Below are 11,985 nucleotides of genomic sequence, written 5' to 3'. Positions count from 1 at the left end.
TGGGTGGAGTGGCCGCAGTCCAGGCGGTGGCACAGAGACCTTGACGTTAGGATCGCAGCCCTGCTGTGTACTGAGCCAGTGGCCCTGGACAGGCGCCTGACTTCTCTTGGGTCTCCGTTTCCTTTGTCTGCACGAGGGGACTGATGTCTCTCCCTTCCCATAGCACAGCTTGGAGGGTCCCCCAGGGGCCACCTTGCTGTTGGGGGCGCTGGGCAGCCTGGCTCTCACAGATTCCACCCCCCAGGGCTGCTGGAGACAACAGTGCAGAAGGTGGCCCGGGTGAAGGCGCCCAACAAGTCCCTGCCGTCGGCCGTGTACTGCATCGAGGACAAGATGTGAGTGCGGGCCCACCGGGGCCACGCCGCCGGGAGCCTGGGTCGGGGGGGCAGCGATGAGGCCCCATGTGTCTCCCACAGGGCCATCGATGACAAGTACAGCCGGCGGGAGGAGTACCGCGGCTTCACCCAGGACTTCAAGGAGAAGGACGGCTATAAACCCGACGTGAAGATCGAGTATGTGGACGAGACGGGCCGGAAGCTCACACCCAAGGAGGTGAGCTGGGCCGCGCCCTGGGGTCTGGGCCAGGGGACTGTGGTGTCCATTGCTTGGGGGCATAGCGGTCCCCCCTTGCAGGCCTGGCAGGAGGGCGTCTTTGCTTGCCTGCCCCCTTCCCAGCAGCCCCCCGAGCTCTCAGCTGGTGGCAGCTGTTCGCCTTTCTCTGCCCACATTCTTGGGGTTTGCTGCCCCCTTGCACATCCTTCCCTCTCTTCGGGGGCTCCCAGAGGGTGCCAGGCCCGGGGCCATCTTCCAGCCCCTTCCCAGCCGCACCACCCCCACCTCGGCTCAGCTGGGACTGGGGAGCCACCGCCCTTCCCTGCCCCGCGGGCTCCGGTGGCTCTAACGGTGTTTTGCCCGGGTCGCAGGCTTTCCGGCAGCTGTCCCACCGCTTCCATGGAAAGGGCTCCGGCAAAATGAAGACGGAGCGGCGGATGAAGAAGCTGGACGAGGAGGCGGTGGGTGCCCACGGGGAGGTGGCCGTGGCCTCTGAGGGTGTGGGGTCGGGGGGACTGAGGCACAGTCAGACTGCCGTGCTGACTGGCCCCAACCCACAGCTCCTGAAGAAGATGAGCTCCAGTGACACGCCCCTGGGCACCGTGGCTCTGCTCCAGGAGAAGCAGAAGGCCCAGAAGACCCCGTACATCGTGCTCAGCGGCAGCGGCAAGAGCATGAACGCGTGAGTGGGGCGGCGTGGTGCCCGCGTGCGGTGGGGGGCAGGTTACAGCTGCTCTGCAGCCTCACTCTCCTCTTCTCTCTGCAGGAACACCATCACCAAGTGAAGGCTGTCTCCCTTCTGATCCCTCCCCCAACTTTAATATTAAATAAAGCTCCCTCCTTATTTTTCCCCCCTGGTCCTGGTGCAGGTTCCAGGGTCAAACCTGGGAAGAGGACAGGCGGTGCCAGACGGAGCATGGCGACACTGCCCTCCGGCTCCGTCGTCATCTGTGTGACCTCAGGCGGCCACTGAACCTCTCTGGGCTTTAGTTCTGCCATTTGTTTGACCAAAACATCTTTGCTTCATAGGATGTCTTGCGATGATTAAGTGAACTCATTTCATTCACTCACCTGGAATGTGGAGGTGAGCAAGGCCCCTCAGAGGTGGCTTAGGGTCTGGCTTCTGCCAGGTGAGACCTGGTCGTAGGTGACACAGATGACAGAGACGCAGGGAGGGAACTGGCCCGGCTCCTCTAAGGCAGCTCCGGCCCATGCTGGGCCCCAGCCAGCCAGAGAAGCCAGCTGGTGCGCTTTCTCACCCTCGCCTCCCCCAGCCGCTCCTGGCATGGTCGTACCAGTCCTGGCTGTGGCTGTTAAATGTCACACCTTATCCTCTGCAAGGCTGGCTTCTGGGTAAGAGTTGGGAGGTGTTTTAGAGGCTCAGTCACCGTGGCCTCTCCCAGTCCCAGTGCTACAAGAATCGCTCTGCTCACAGCCAGGACGGGCGCGGCAGGGTCTGGGGGCATCGCAGGCTCCTGTTGTCTACGTGGAGAGAGAGAGGCCCGGTTTCTCAGAGCACCCGCCTCCTGGGAGCCTTGTCCCCTGAGCAGGGCAGGTGAGGTTCCTCGGTGTGAACTCCGTGAGGGACAGTAAGAGCCTGAACCGAGGGAAAGGTGATGACTGGCTCTGGTGGGAGTCAGACGAAACCAGCATCCCACTGCCCCCACCTCCACCCGCGTGCGTGGCAGATGGTTCACAGATTTTTTTTTTTTTAATGAAAAAAAAAAGTGGATTAAAATAACCTTAGAAAATGTAAGAAAAGAACAGAAAAATGTCAACAAGGGACGAAATACAGTTGCCTTAACGCATTGCTTTTGATGACAGTTACTTCGTGGCAGCCCCGCCCAGCACTGTCGTGTCCTGCTTTAGCTTGTCTCATTTTGGGGTCTGATTCTGATTCAGTTTTCACTTGGGCTTCTTCCTCATGTTCCTCAGGGAGGGTCCCTGTGGGATACCTAGGCTGGGTCTAGGATCTGGGGGATCTCCGTCTATTTCTCCCAGAAGCCTATGCGGCATGTCCGGTGTTGCGGACAATGGTCCATTGTCCCTGGCAGCAGAGCACCAGCTCTGGCCGAGCTCTTGTCGAAGCTCACACCTTACCCGCTGCAGCCTGTTAGGAAACTGTTGCCGTCATCAGAGCCAGAAACATCCAAGGCTGTGTCCAGAGCAGTGGTGGACCCGGGTCGAACTGAGCAGCCGTGTCCCAGGGTGTCTCCTGACTCTGCCCTGTGACTGAGGGGACAGTAAATGGCGACCCAGGGCCTAGGAGGGGCTCCGAGGGGCCACCGCCAGGAAACCTGCCTGGCTGGCAGTCTGTTGCGTCTCCCCTCCTGTGGCCTCTGGTCCCAGCCCTGTGCTCGCTCTTCTGTGCCCTGGGTCATGCTACCCCTACCTAGGCTGTGCTTGCCCACCTGATGGCGGAGAGGCAGCAGGGAGTCAGTTCAACTCCAGGGCTGGATGGGGCAGCACGGAATCTTGTGAGGCCTGCGCTCCCAGGGCAGGCAGAGCCCAGGGAGAAGGTGGGGACTGAGAAGTGATGCCAGCCATGCGTGAGCCCAGCCCTCCAGGGCACCCAGGAAGGATACTGACAGCTGCCCTCAAACAACCATCAGACTGCAGCTGCTCCCTCCAGTGAGTACTGGAGTGCTTAGGATGTGGAAAGCTGCAGGATGCTGGCCCCAGAGAGCTGAGGTGCATACAAAAGGAATGATTTCAGTGAGCCCAGACTCATGCATCTTCTCATACATACAGAGAAAAGCACTAAATTCCTTGAGATACATAGTTTTAATTCACAAAAATTCTTTTGATGTTCAGACTGCCTGCCCCTTGTTGCAAACTTCTATAAAACCTGACTCCTCCACCCCACTTCCTTGGAGCAATTCTCAGGGTTACTTGAGATGCTGTCTCCCAGGCTTGAAGTCCTAAAAATTCTCAATAAAACATCTCAATTTTTAGATTGTGACTATTATGTAAATTGCCAGGACCCACCAGTACTACTAAGCCCCTTGGGAACTGGGGGCAGTGATGCCTCCACTCAGGTTGAGGCCTGGGGAGAGCCAGCTGGGCCACTGTCTGTCCTCTGGCAAATTACCACTGACTGCGTTTTATGTCAGACTTCCGGGGCTGGTATAGAGTTGAAAACGTTCACCCTCTCTCATTACTCCAGCAAATGTTTACTGAGCATCAGAGGTGCTGGGGCTGAGGAGGAGCAGGGCCGGACCGGCTGCTTGGGCCCTGAGGGTCTGATAGGTGAGCAGCCATGGAGCAAGAACACTGGCGGGCAAGAAGGGGACGGGAGGGAGTCCACGCTCTCAGTGTGACACGTGCCTTCAAAAGGGCTTGGGGAGCCAGCTTTAATTTCCAGAGGCCTGGACCGCCGCCTCTCCACCCCCAGCACATGTGCCATCCTTGCTAAGGCACCAAGGCCTGCCCAGGACCCCTTCACTTGCTGCAGCTTCATTCCCTCGCAGCCCCAGGAAGCCCACCCTTCTAGGCCTGGTGATGGGAACCTCAGCCCAAGAGCCAGTGTCGGCTGTGGCCTGTAGGTGAAGCCAGGGCAGGACGGCCCCCCCACCCCAAGGTGTCCTCCCTCGGCTGTGCCCACCCCTCGCCCAGGTCCACTGAAGCCCGTCGAGCTGCAGTGGCCCGTCCTGCCCTATGGCTCCTGCCAGCTCGTCCAGTTCTGTTTTCCCACAGGACGGGGAAGCCGTCCCCCACTGCCCTCAGGGTCCCTGCCTTCCCCCCCACCGCCCACCGCCAGCTGCCTGGTGAAGAAGCTGCCCCAGCTCATATCCTGGGGCCCAGGCCAGGCCCCCTCCTGAGATGTGTCCTCTGACCCCTGAGAGTCAGTCTGTCAGAGTTCCTCAAGAGAAATAACCTTCAGGGTGTACACATACATCTGAGGAGGTTTATTGCAGGAATTGGCTCCCGTGACCATGCTGCTAAGTCGCTTCAGTCGTGTCCAACTCTGTGCGACCCCAGAGATGGCAGCCCACCAGGCTCCCCCGTCCCTGGGATTCTCCAGGCAAGAACACTGGAGTGGGTTGCCATTTCCTTCTCCAATGCATGAAAGTGAAATGAGTGAAGTCGCTCAGTCGTGTCAGACTCTTCGCAACCCCATGGACTGTAGCCTACCAGGCTCCTCCATCCATGGGGTTTTCCAGGCAAGAGTACTGGAGTGGGGTGCCATCGCCTTCTCCACCCGTGACCATGAGACGTTCCCATATCTGCCATCTGTGAGCTGGACACCCAGGAAGGCTGTGAGTTCAGTCTGAGTTTGAAGGCATGAGGAGTGTGGACACCTGACGGCCCAGTGGGCGTCCCATCTGAGGCTGAGGGAGCCTGCCCTCCCCTACCTCGCTCCTCTTGGGGCTCTTGGTGGAGTGGGTGAGCCCACCTATACTGGTGAGGGGGACCTTCTGTATTCAATCTGCTGCTCCAAATGCTGACTTCCAAAAACACCCTCCCAGACACACCAGAAATAATGTTTTACCAACTATCTGGCAACCCCTGAGCCCAGTTGACACACAAGATTAACCATCACAGTGAATCACCTAAATTGGTCTAGAAAATTTCTCTTCAGCTTAAACAGAGTAGTTCCCCTTCTATGCAAGTAACACTTCCTTTTTAAATTTTTAATTTATTTTTGGCAGCACTGGGTCTTTGTGGCTGCCCTTGGGAGTCCTTGTGGCATGCAGACTTAGGTGCCCTGGGGCACATGGGATCTCAGTCCCCTGACCAGGGATCTATCGAACCAGAGTTCCCTGCATTGGAAGTGTGGAGTCTTAGCCACTAGACTGCCAGGGAAGTCACTGGTCATATATGTTTTTTATTCTCCAGGACATTATCTTGACTTTTTTAAGAACCACCCCCTAATCAGACATCTTCATCAAGAATGAACTTCTCTGTTCCTTGGCAGCTCCCATGAAACAATTTTCATTGTTTCTGAAGTTCATCTTCTAGAAGTTCTGTCTAGATGAGCTCCCATATTCTGCTGGTCCAAATGTCTTCATCTTGGTATGGGCTGGAGACGGCTGTGCTCGCTCACAGGGCTGCGGTGAGAGTCCAAGTCGCTCCCCCAGGGCCACTTCCGGAGTCGGAGTCAGCTTCACTGGGGGTCTCCACTCCTATGATCCCAGTGTTTCCCTCAATACCTGTTTTCCCGTCTGACCACCAGATCCTGTCAACTCAGGCGACTCATCAAGGCCCCCTAGCCTGGTGCTCCAGGCCCCGTACCTGCCACACCTAACACGATCCGGTCTAGTGCAGACACAACACGATACCTGCCCTTCTGCAGACCCGCGCCCCTTCCCTCGTCTACACCTGCTCGGGAGACACTAAGCGAAGCAAACTTGCTGTGTCATCATGTGCTCCCCAGGAGGGGAGGAGACAAGAGGAGACAGAGCATATCTGACCTGTCAGGCTTGGACAGAAAGGAAAACCAAAGGAGGGGAGGGCCTCCCCACAGAGGCCCCCTCCCCAAAGCTCTGTGGCCATGGACGGTAAACAGCCTGGTCAGACAGATCACCCCCTACTCTCCAAGTGCTCTCGAGCACGTGCTCCAGTCTGTGTGCTGGAGGGTTGATGGACTAATGCCTTGTAAGCGAAGTCCGCTCTGGGTGGTGGAGCTTACCAGCGGCCGGCCAGTCACAGCCGCTCTCGGACCCCTTGCACCCTGTTGGCCGCGCTCGTGTCACTGGATTGCATTGTCCGAGTGACCCTTCGGGCTGCTGCACCCAGGACCAGGGCTGACCTGCTGGCTGGACATGCTTATCGTGCCCCTTGTTGGCAGCTCCCATGAATGTTGACTGAATATGGGGCCAGGAACTGATGACACCTCTCACTGTGGCCCAGCTCATGCGGTTTGAATTCCAAGGAAAAGAAAAGTACTCTTCTCCTACAACAGTTAATGCAAATGGTGTGGTAGCACTCTCTCCATGCTGAACCGCCTGGACTGGCTAGTAACGAGGGTTTCTGGTGCTCGTCTCTGTGAACAAGCACAGGTTACATAATGAAGTGGGTATCTTAGCATCATCAGATGCTGTCCTAACAATAACTAAAGAAATTGCCACCACTCAGGAGACAGCCTTGATCATTGCTAACGGTTTATTCCTGTGTCACCAGACGAGGTACGCCGTGTGCCTTGACACATTCCACAAGGATTCTGGAGTCCCCGAGTACGTCATCCATGAATCACATGTGAGCACGAGCCACTGCCGGTGTCCCGCCCTCCCTCGTGTCGACGCTCTTAGTGGTTCCTGCTGAGAAGCTGCCTCACGTGCTCCTCAGACGCGGGAAGCAGAGACGGTTGGGCCGTGATTGAAGACAAAATCCAGGGTCCCTCAACCCCAGGAATTTCCTAGGGGGAGATGTGGGCAATTACTAAGGACAAATTGCTGGCCTTTTCTTCCAACTACAAAGAGGCCCTGTACCAATGTGGCTTCTTTGCACACTGAAGGCTCTCCCACATTGAGAGCCTTTGTACTGGGTTATTGGACAAGAGACCAGTGTGCTGGGTGGAGTGGGGGCGGGGGGGGGCACCCTGACACTCAGCCCCATCTCCCTCAGACCCCAAGGAATTGTCTCAGCCTTGGAAACTGGATTCCTCCAGCACTCAGTGGCCCCAGGCTTTTGCATTCACAGATTTCCTCCTGCTGCTCAGCACACTGTAAAATCCCACACGTATCCCCTCAGCACAGAACAGGCCCCTGCGTGCTGGCCAGAGCTCAGTGGCCATGAAGCCCAGTCTGCTCACATGGGTAGGTCAGAAGCTAACACTCCAGGAGCAGCACTGTGCCAAGAGCCCGAGGGTTGGTGGGAAAGGCTGCCTTGCTCCCAGGCGGCTATTGCTCAAGCGCCTTAGACACTGGATCCAGAGTTCTCTATAAAGGAAAGTTCCAGCACCATCCACTGTGGTTTAACCTGCTAGAGAACTCAACCTGAGCTGAAATAAAGAACACAACAGACAGAATACGCAACGGAAGGGATACAGCTTAGGAATCAGTCAGTTATAAGACCAGACTAAGAAAATCGTCAAAGAAGACTGAAAAAATGTAAAAGAAAACCTAAGAGAATGGGAGACAGTAAAGGGACTAACATCTGAATAAGAGCAATTCTAGAGAGACATAAACGTGGCAGGAGGAAATATTTGAAGAAATAATGGACACAAATTTCCTGGAATAATACAAACATGAAGCACACTGCACCAGAAGAGCTGAGTGCCAGAAAGAGAAAAAAGGAACAACGCACACCTGTATATATGTACGTCACATATATATCACATAGGACTTTACGAACATCAGAGATAAAGCTTACAGAGAGCCAGTGTATCACATGCAAAGGCGAGAGTCAGACTGACATCAGGCTTTTCAACAGTGACGCTGGATGCAAAAAGACAATGAGGTAGTGTTTTCTAAGTGTAAGAAAAAGAATTTAGAATTTTATATCCACACAAACTGTCATTCAAATTAGACAGATGGGTCAATTATTACAGAGTCGTGTCCGACTCTTTGCGACCCCATGGACTGTAACCTACCAGGCTCCTCTGTCTATGGGATTTTCCAGGCAGTAGTACTGGAGTGGATTGCCATTTCCTTCTCCAGGGGATCTTCCCAACCCAGGGATTGAACCCGGTCTCCTGCGTTGTAGACAGACGCTTTACTGTCTGAGCCACGAGGGAAGTCAGAGTTAATAAACATTATCAGTTAAAAGAAAAATAGTGACTCTATTTTTAAGAACCCAGATGCAAACAAACTAAATAAAATTTTTAAAGCAAAAATAGAGGAAAAAAAAAAAAAGAAACAAGAAAATAATCCAGATGCACTTAGAGATATCTAAAACATGAGGACGTGCAAAGAGTGGAAGTCGGGGACCTCCCTGGCAGTGCAGTGGCTAAGATGCTGTGCTCCCAATGCCAGAGGCCCAGGTTCAGTCCCTGGTCAGAGGACTAGATCCCACATGCTGCAACTAAGACCCAGTGCAGCGCAGTAAATAAATACATATTTTAAAATAGTAAAAGGATTAAGATAGAGGGTGAGAAGAGGGGGAACTGGAGAAAGTTGAAAGGCACAGACTTCGAGTTAGAGTTAACAGCTGTGGGACAGACACACAGGAAAACTGTTGGCAGAGGAAATCCTGAGAGTTCTCATCACTAGGAAGGAAGGTTTTTTCCTTCTTTTTTTTTTGTCTTATCTATATAGGAATACAGATGTTAGCAGAACCCATTGTGGTAATCATTTCATAATATATGTAAATCAAACCACCGTGCTGCATGTTTTAAACCGAGTGATGTATGCCAATTACTTCTCAATAAAACTGGAAAAAAAAAAAAAGGAAGACAACTCACCAGGCAAAAATACTAACCAGAAGAAATCTCAGATAACTATACTAACATGTGATGAAATAAACTAAGATAAAAGGGAACTGTAGGAATGGAAAGAGTCACTTCATAAAAAAGGGTCCGGTTCACAGACATAGCAATTTTAAACATGTTGCACTTAATGTAAACTTAAAAAACAGCTTATGAAAAACCGATGACTATAGGAAGACGCCATTACATCCACCTTAAGGATCCACAGTTGGTGAATGTCAAACGGTGCGAGCACTTTGGGAAGCATTTGGCGGCACTGACTAGAGTTGGGACACAGAAATTTCATGCTCAGGAAACTGTCTCAGGAGAAACATACACAAAGCACAAAGACAGAGGCACAAGAATGTTGACAACAGCGAAAACGTGGGGAAACCCAAAAGCATCAGAAAAAGTGAATGGATACCTTTGATATGGCCCCACAGGAAACAGTACAAGCAGTCAAAACAAATGAACTACAGCAGTATATAGCAATAAGGAGAAACAAAGTAATGTAATGGTAAATGAAAGAGCCCAAAATATAATATTCAGTGCGTTATCCTTAAAGTTAAAAATAGCTTTACAAGAAAATCACACAGAGGGAAAACAAGAGCACAGGTAACTCAAGAAGACAGTTACCTGGCGGGGGAGAACAGAAAACGGGAGGGTGGGGAGTAGGAAGGGAGAGTGGAGGCATATGGTAGCTTGGGTTATTGTCTATGCTAAGTCACTTCAGTCGGTCCGACTCTGTGCGACTCCATAGACGGCAGCCCACCAGGTTCCCCCATCCCTGGGATTCTCCAGGCAAGAAGACTGGGTTATTGTCAAGTCCTGGCTTTTGTTTTGTGGTGGTGAGTTGGAAGGTGCTGTTGTTAAAAATTACCAATGATGGGACTTTCCTGGTGGTCCAGGGGTTAAGAATCCGCCTTCTGATCACTGCAAGGGACGTGGGTTCAATCCCTGGTCAGGGAACTAAGATGATCCCACGTGCCACAGGGCAACTAAGCCTGAGAATCAGAACTACAGAGCCCGTGTGCTTGGGAGCCCACAGGCCGCAACTGGAGAAGCCCTCCTGCTGCAATGAAGAGCCAGCACAGCTGACAAAAAAGAGGTATCGTGATGGAAAGCAAAGAACACTAAACACTGAATACCTCACACCTATCAGGATGGCTACTATCAAAAAAACAAAGAAAAATAATGTGTTGACAAGGAAGTGAAACTTGAATGCTCTGTGCACAGATGGTGGGGAATGAAAGCTGGTACAGCCACCACAGAAACAAGTATGGTGGTGGTTCCTTAAAAATTTACAAACAGCCACATGATCCAGCAATTCCACTTCTCCATATATATTCAAAAGAAAGCAAGGTTTCAGAGGTCTCTGTACACCCATATTCACAGGAGCATTAGTCACAACCAGTTAAAGGTGGAAAGAACCCAAGAGTTCATCAATTTAGATAAAAAAATGTGACACGGGACAAACAATGGAATAGTAGTCATTCCTAAAGAGGAAAGAAATTATGGCATATGCCCTAATATCTCATGGATAAACCTTGAGAACATTATACAAAGAAAAAGAATCCAGTTACAAAAAAGACAACTACAGTATGAGCCCACTTATCTGAGATATCTAGTCAAACTCATCAAAACAGGAAGTAGGGAATTCCCTGGCTGTTCAGTGGTGAGGACTCCATGCTCTCACTGCCAGGACTCAGGTACAATCCATGTTCAGGGAACTAAGATGTGCATGAAGCGTGGTGGGTGCCTCCTACCTCAAAAAGAAAGAAAGCAGAATGGTAGTTGTCAGGGACTGGAGGAAGGGCAAATGGGGAGTTGATAATGGGCATGAAAACACTCTGGAAGTTGGCTGTACAACAATGTCACTGTACTTAACACTACCGAACTGCACACTTAAAAATGGTTGAGATGCTAAAATGTATGTGTATCTCAATTCCAGAATTCAACTCAAAACACACCTAGATACAAATAGAGAGCTGCATTAAGGGAAACTTTAGCCCTAAAGTGTAAGACTGTTTCACATATCACCTAGTTACAAAAGGAAAACAGAATCTTTATAGGGAAATGACCTAGAAGCCATCCCTTTAACCAGGCGATCAAGATGAGCGTCACCAACAGTTGGGCATCCTGTATCACCTGCCCTGTGATCTGTGATGCATGAACATCAGTTCTGCACCTGGTCATGCACCTGGTCAGAGCACATCAGCTCTAGGTCATTTTTGCTAAAATTGTTTAACCCAAATCTAAGCATACAAAAACAATCACACAAATCCAAGCCCAGGATACTTTTATAAGAAAACTGGCTCGAACTGTTAAAACATCCATTTTATGAAAAACAGACCAAAAAGTGGTTAAGAAGTCTATTCTAAATTAAGAGAGGCTAAAGAGATACAATAACTAAATGAAAAACCTATTTTTTTTTTAGGTACAGAGTAGACTGGGACAGTAGACTAGTGGCCCTGTTGAAGGTACCCACTTCATAATTCTTTCACTTTTTCTTCAGGTGTGAAAATTCCCTAACTAGTCTACGGGAAGGGAGGAGGTAAAGCTGAAAATTAATGCGTCAAGGACAAAACCAAATGGGTTAGAAAAAAGAACCACAGAATAAACTCAAAGGCAGTATAAGGAGAAATACAGTAAAAGCAGAAGTTAATGAAATAGAAAAGAAACTAAGAATAACAAGCGACAACAAAAAGCCAGTGCTCAGCAGAGTAATGAACTTCTGCCAAGATGGACAAGACTGAAAAAGAAAAAAGCACAAACAAATACTACTAGACATAAAAAAGGGGGATATAACTTTGGATACAGTTAAGATTACAAGCCTGAAAGTCAATTCAACTTTGTGCCACAGAGGAAATAAGAAATAAATATCACCGACTCAAGAACAGAAAACTGACCAATCCTATTCTCAATAAAAATCTAAAGTTAAAAATCTACCCACTGCAAAAATGCCAGCCACAGTTGGCTTCAGAGTTAAGTTTTACCAAAAATTTTACAAGTGTAAAATCCCTTACACCTTACACAAACACTTATATAATGAGAGAGAACACAAATACAGAGAACATTCTCCAATT

At 50.8% G+C, this 11,985-nt stretch overlaps 1 protein-coding gene across 1 annotated transcript in view; it reads left to right on the top strand.

Annotated features, from left to right (window-relative positions):
- Positions 1-2,360, top strand: part of SART1 (squamous cell carcinoma antigen recognized by T cells) — a 15,082-nt gene extending 12,722 nt beyond the window's left edge. The window contains exons 15-19 of the mRNA XM_010837840.1: positions 217-335; positions 417-552; positions 924-1,013; positions 1,113-1,234; positions 1,319-2,360. Coding sequence (XP_010836142.1) covers positions 217-335; positions 417-552; positions 924-1,013; positions 1,113-1,234; positions 1,319-1,337 — 486 coding nt within the window. The 3' untranslated portion in view covers positions 1,338-2,360. The remainder of the gene's footprint in view (positions 1-216; positions 336-416; positions 553-923; positions 1,014-1,112; positions 1,235-1,318) is intronic.
- Positions 2,361-11,985: the final 9,625 nt, after the last annotated feature.

This window comes from Bison bison, unplaced genomic scaffold (genome assembly GCF_000754665.1).
Source record: "Bison bison bison isolate TAMUID 2011002044 unplaced genomic scaffold, Bison_UMD1.0 scf7180017864080, whole genome shotgun sequence".
NCBI lineage: Eukaryota > Metazoa > Chordata > Mammalia > Artiodactyla > Bovidae > Bison > Bison bison.
This window is presented reverse-complemented; position numbering and strand designations above follow the sequence as displayed.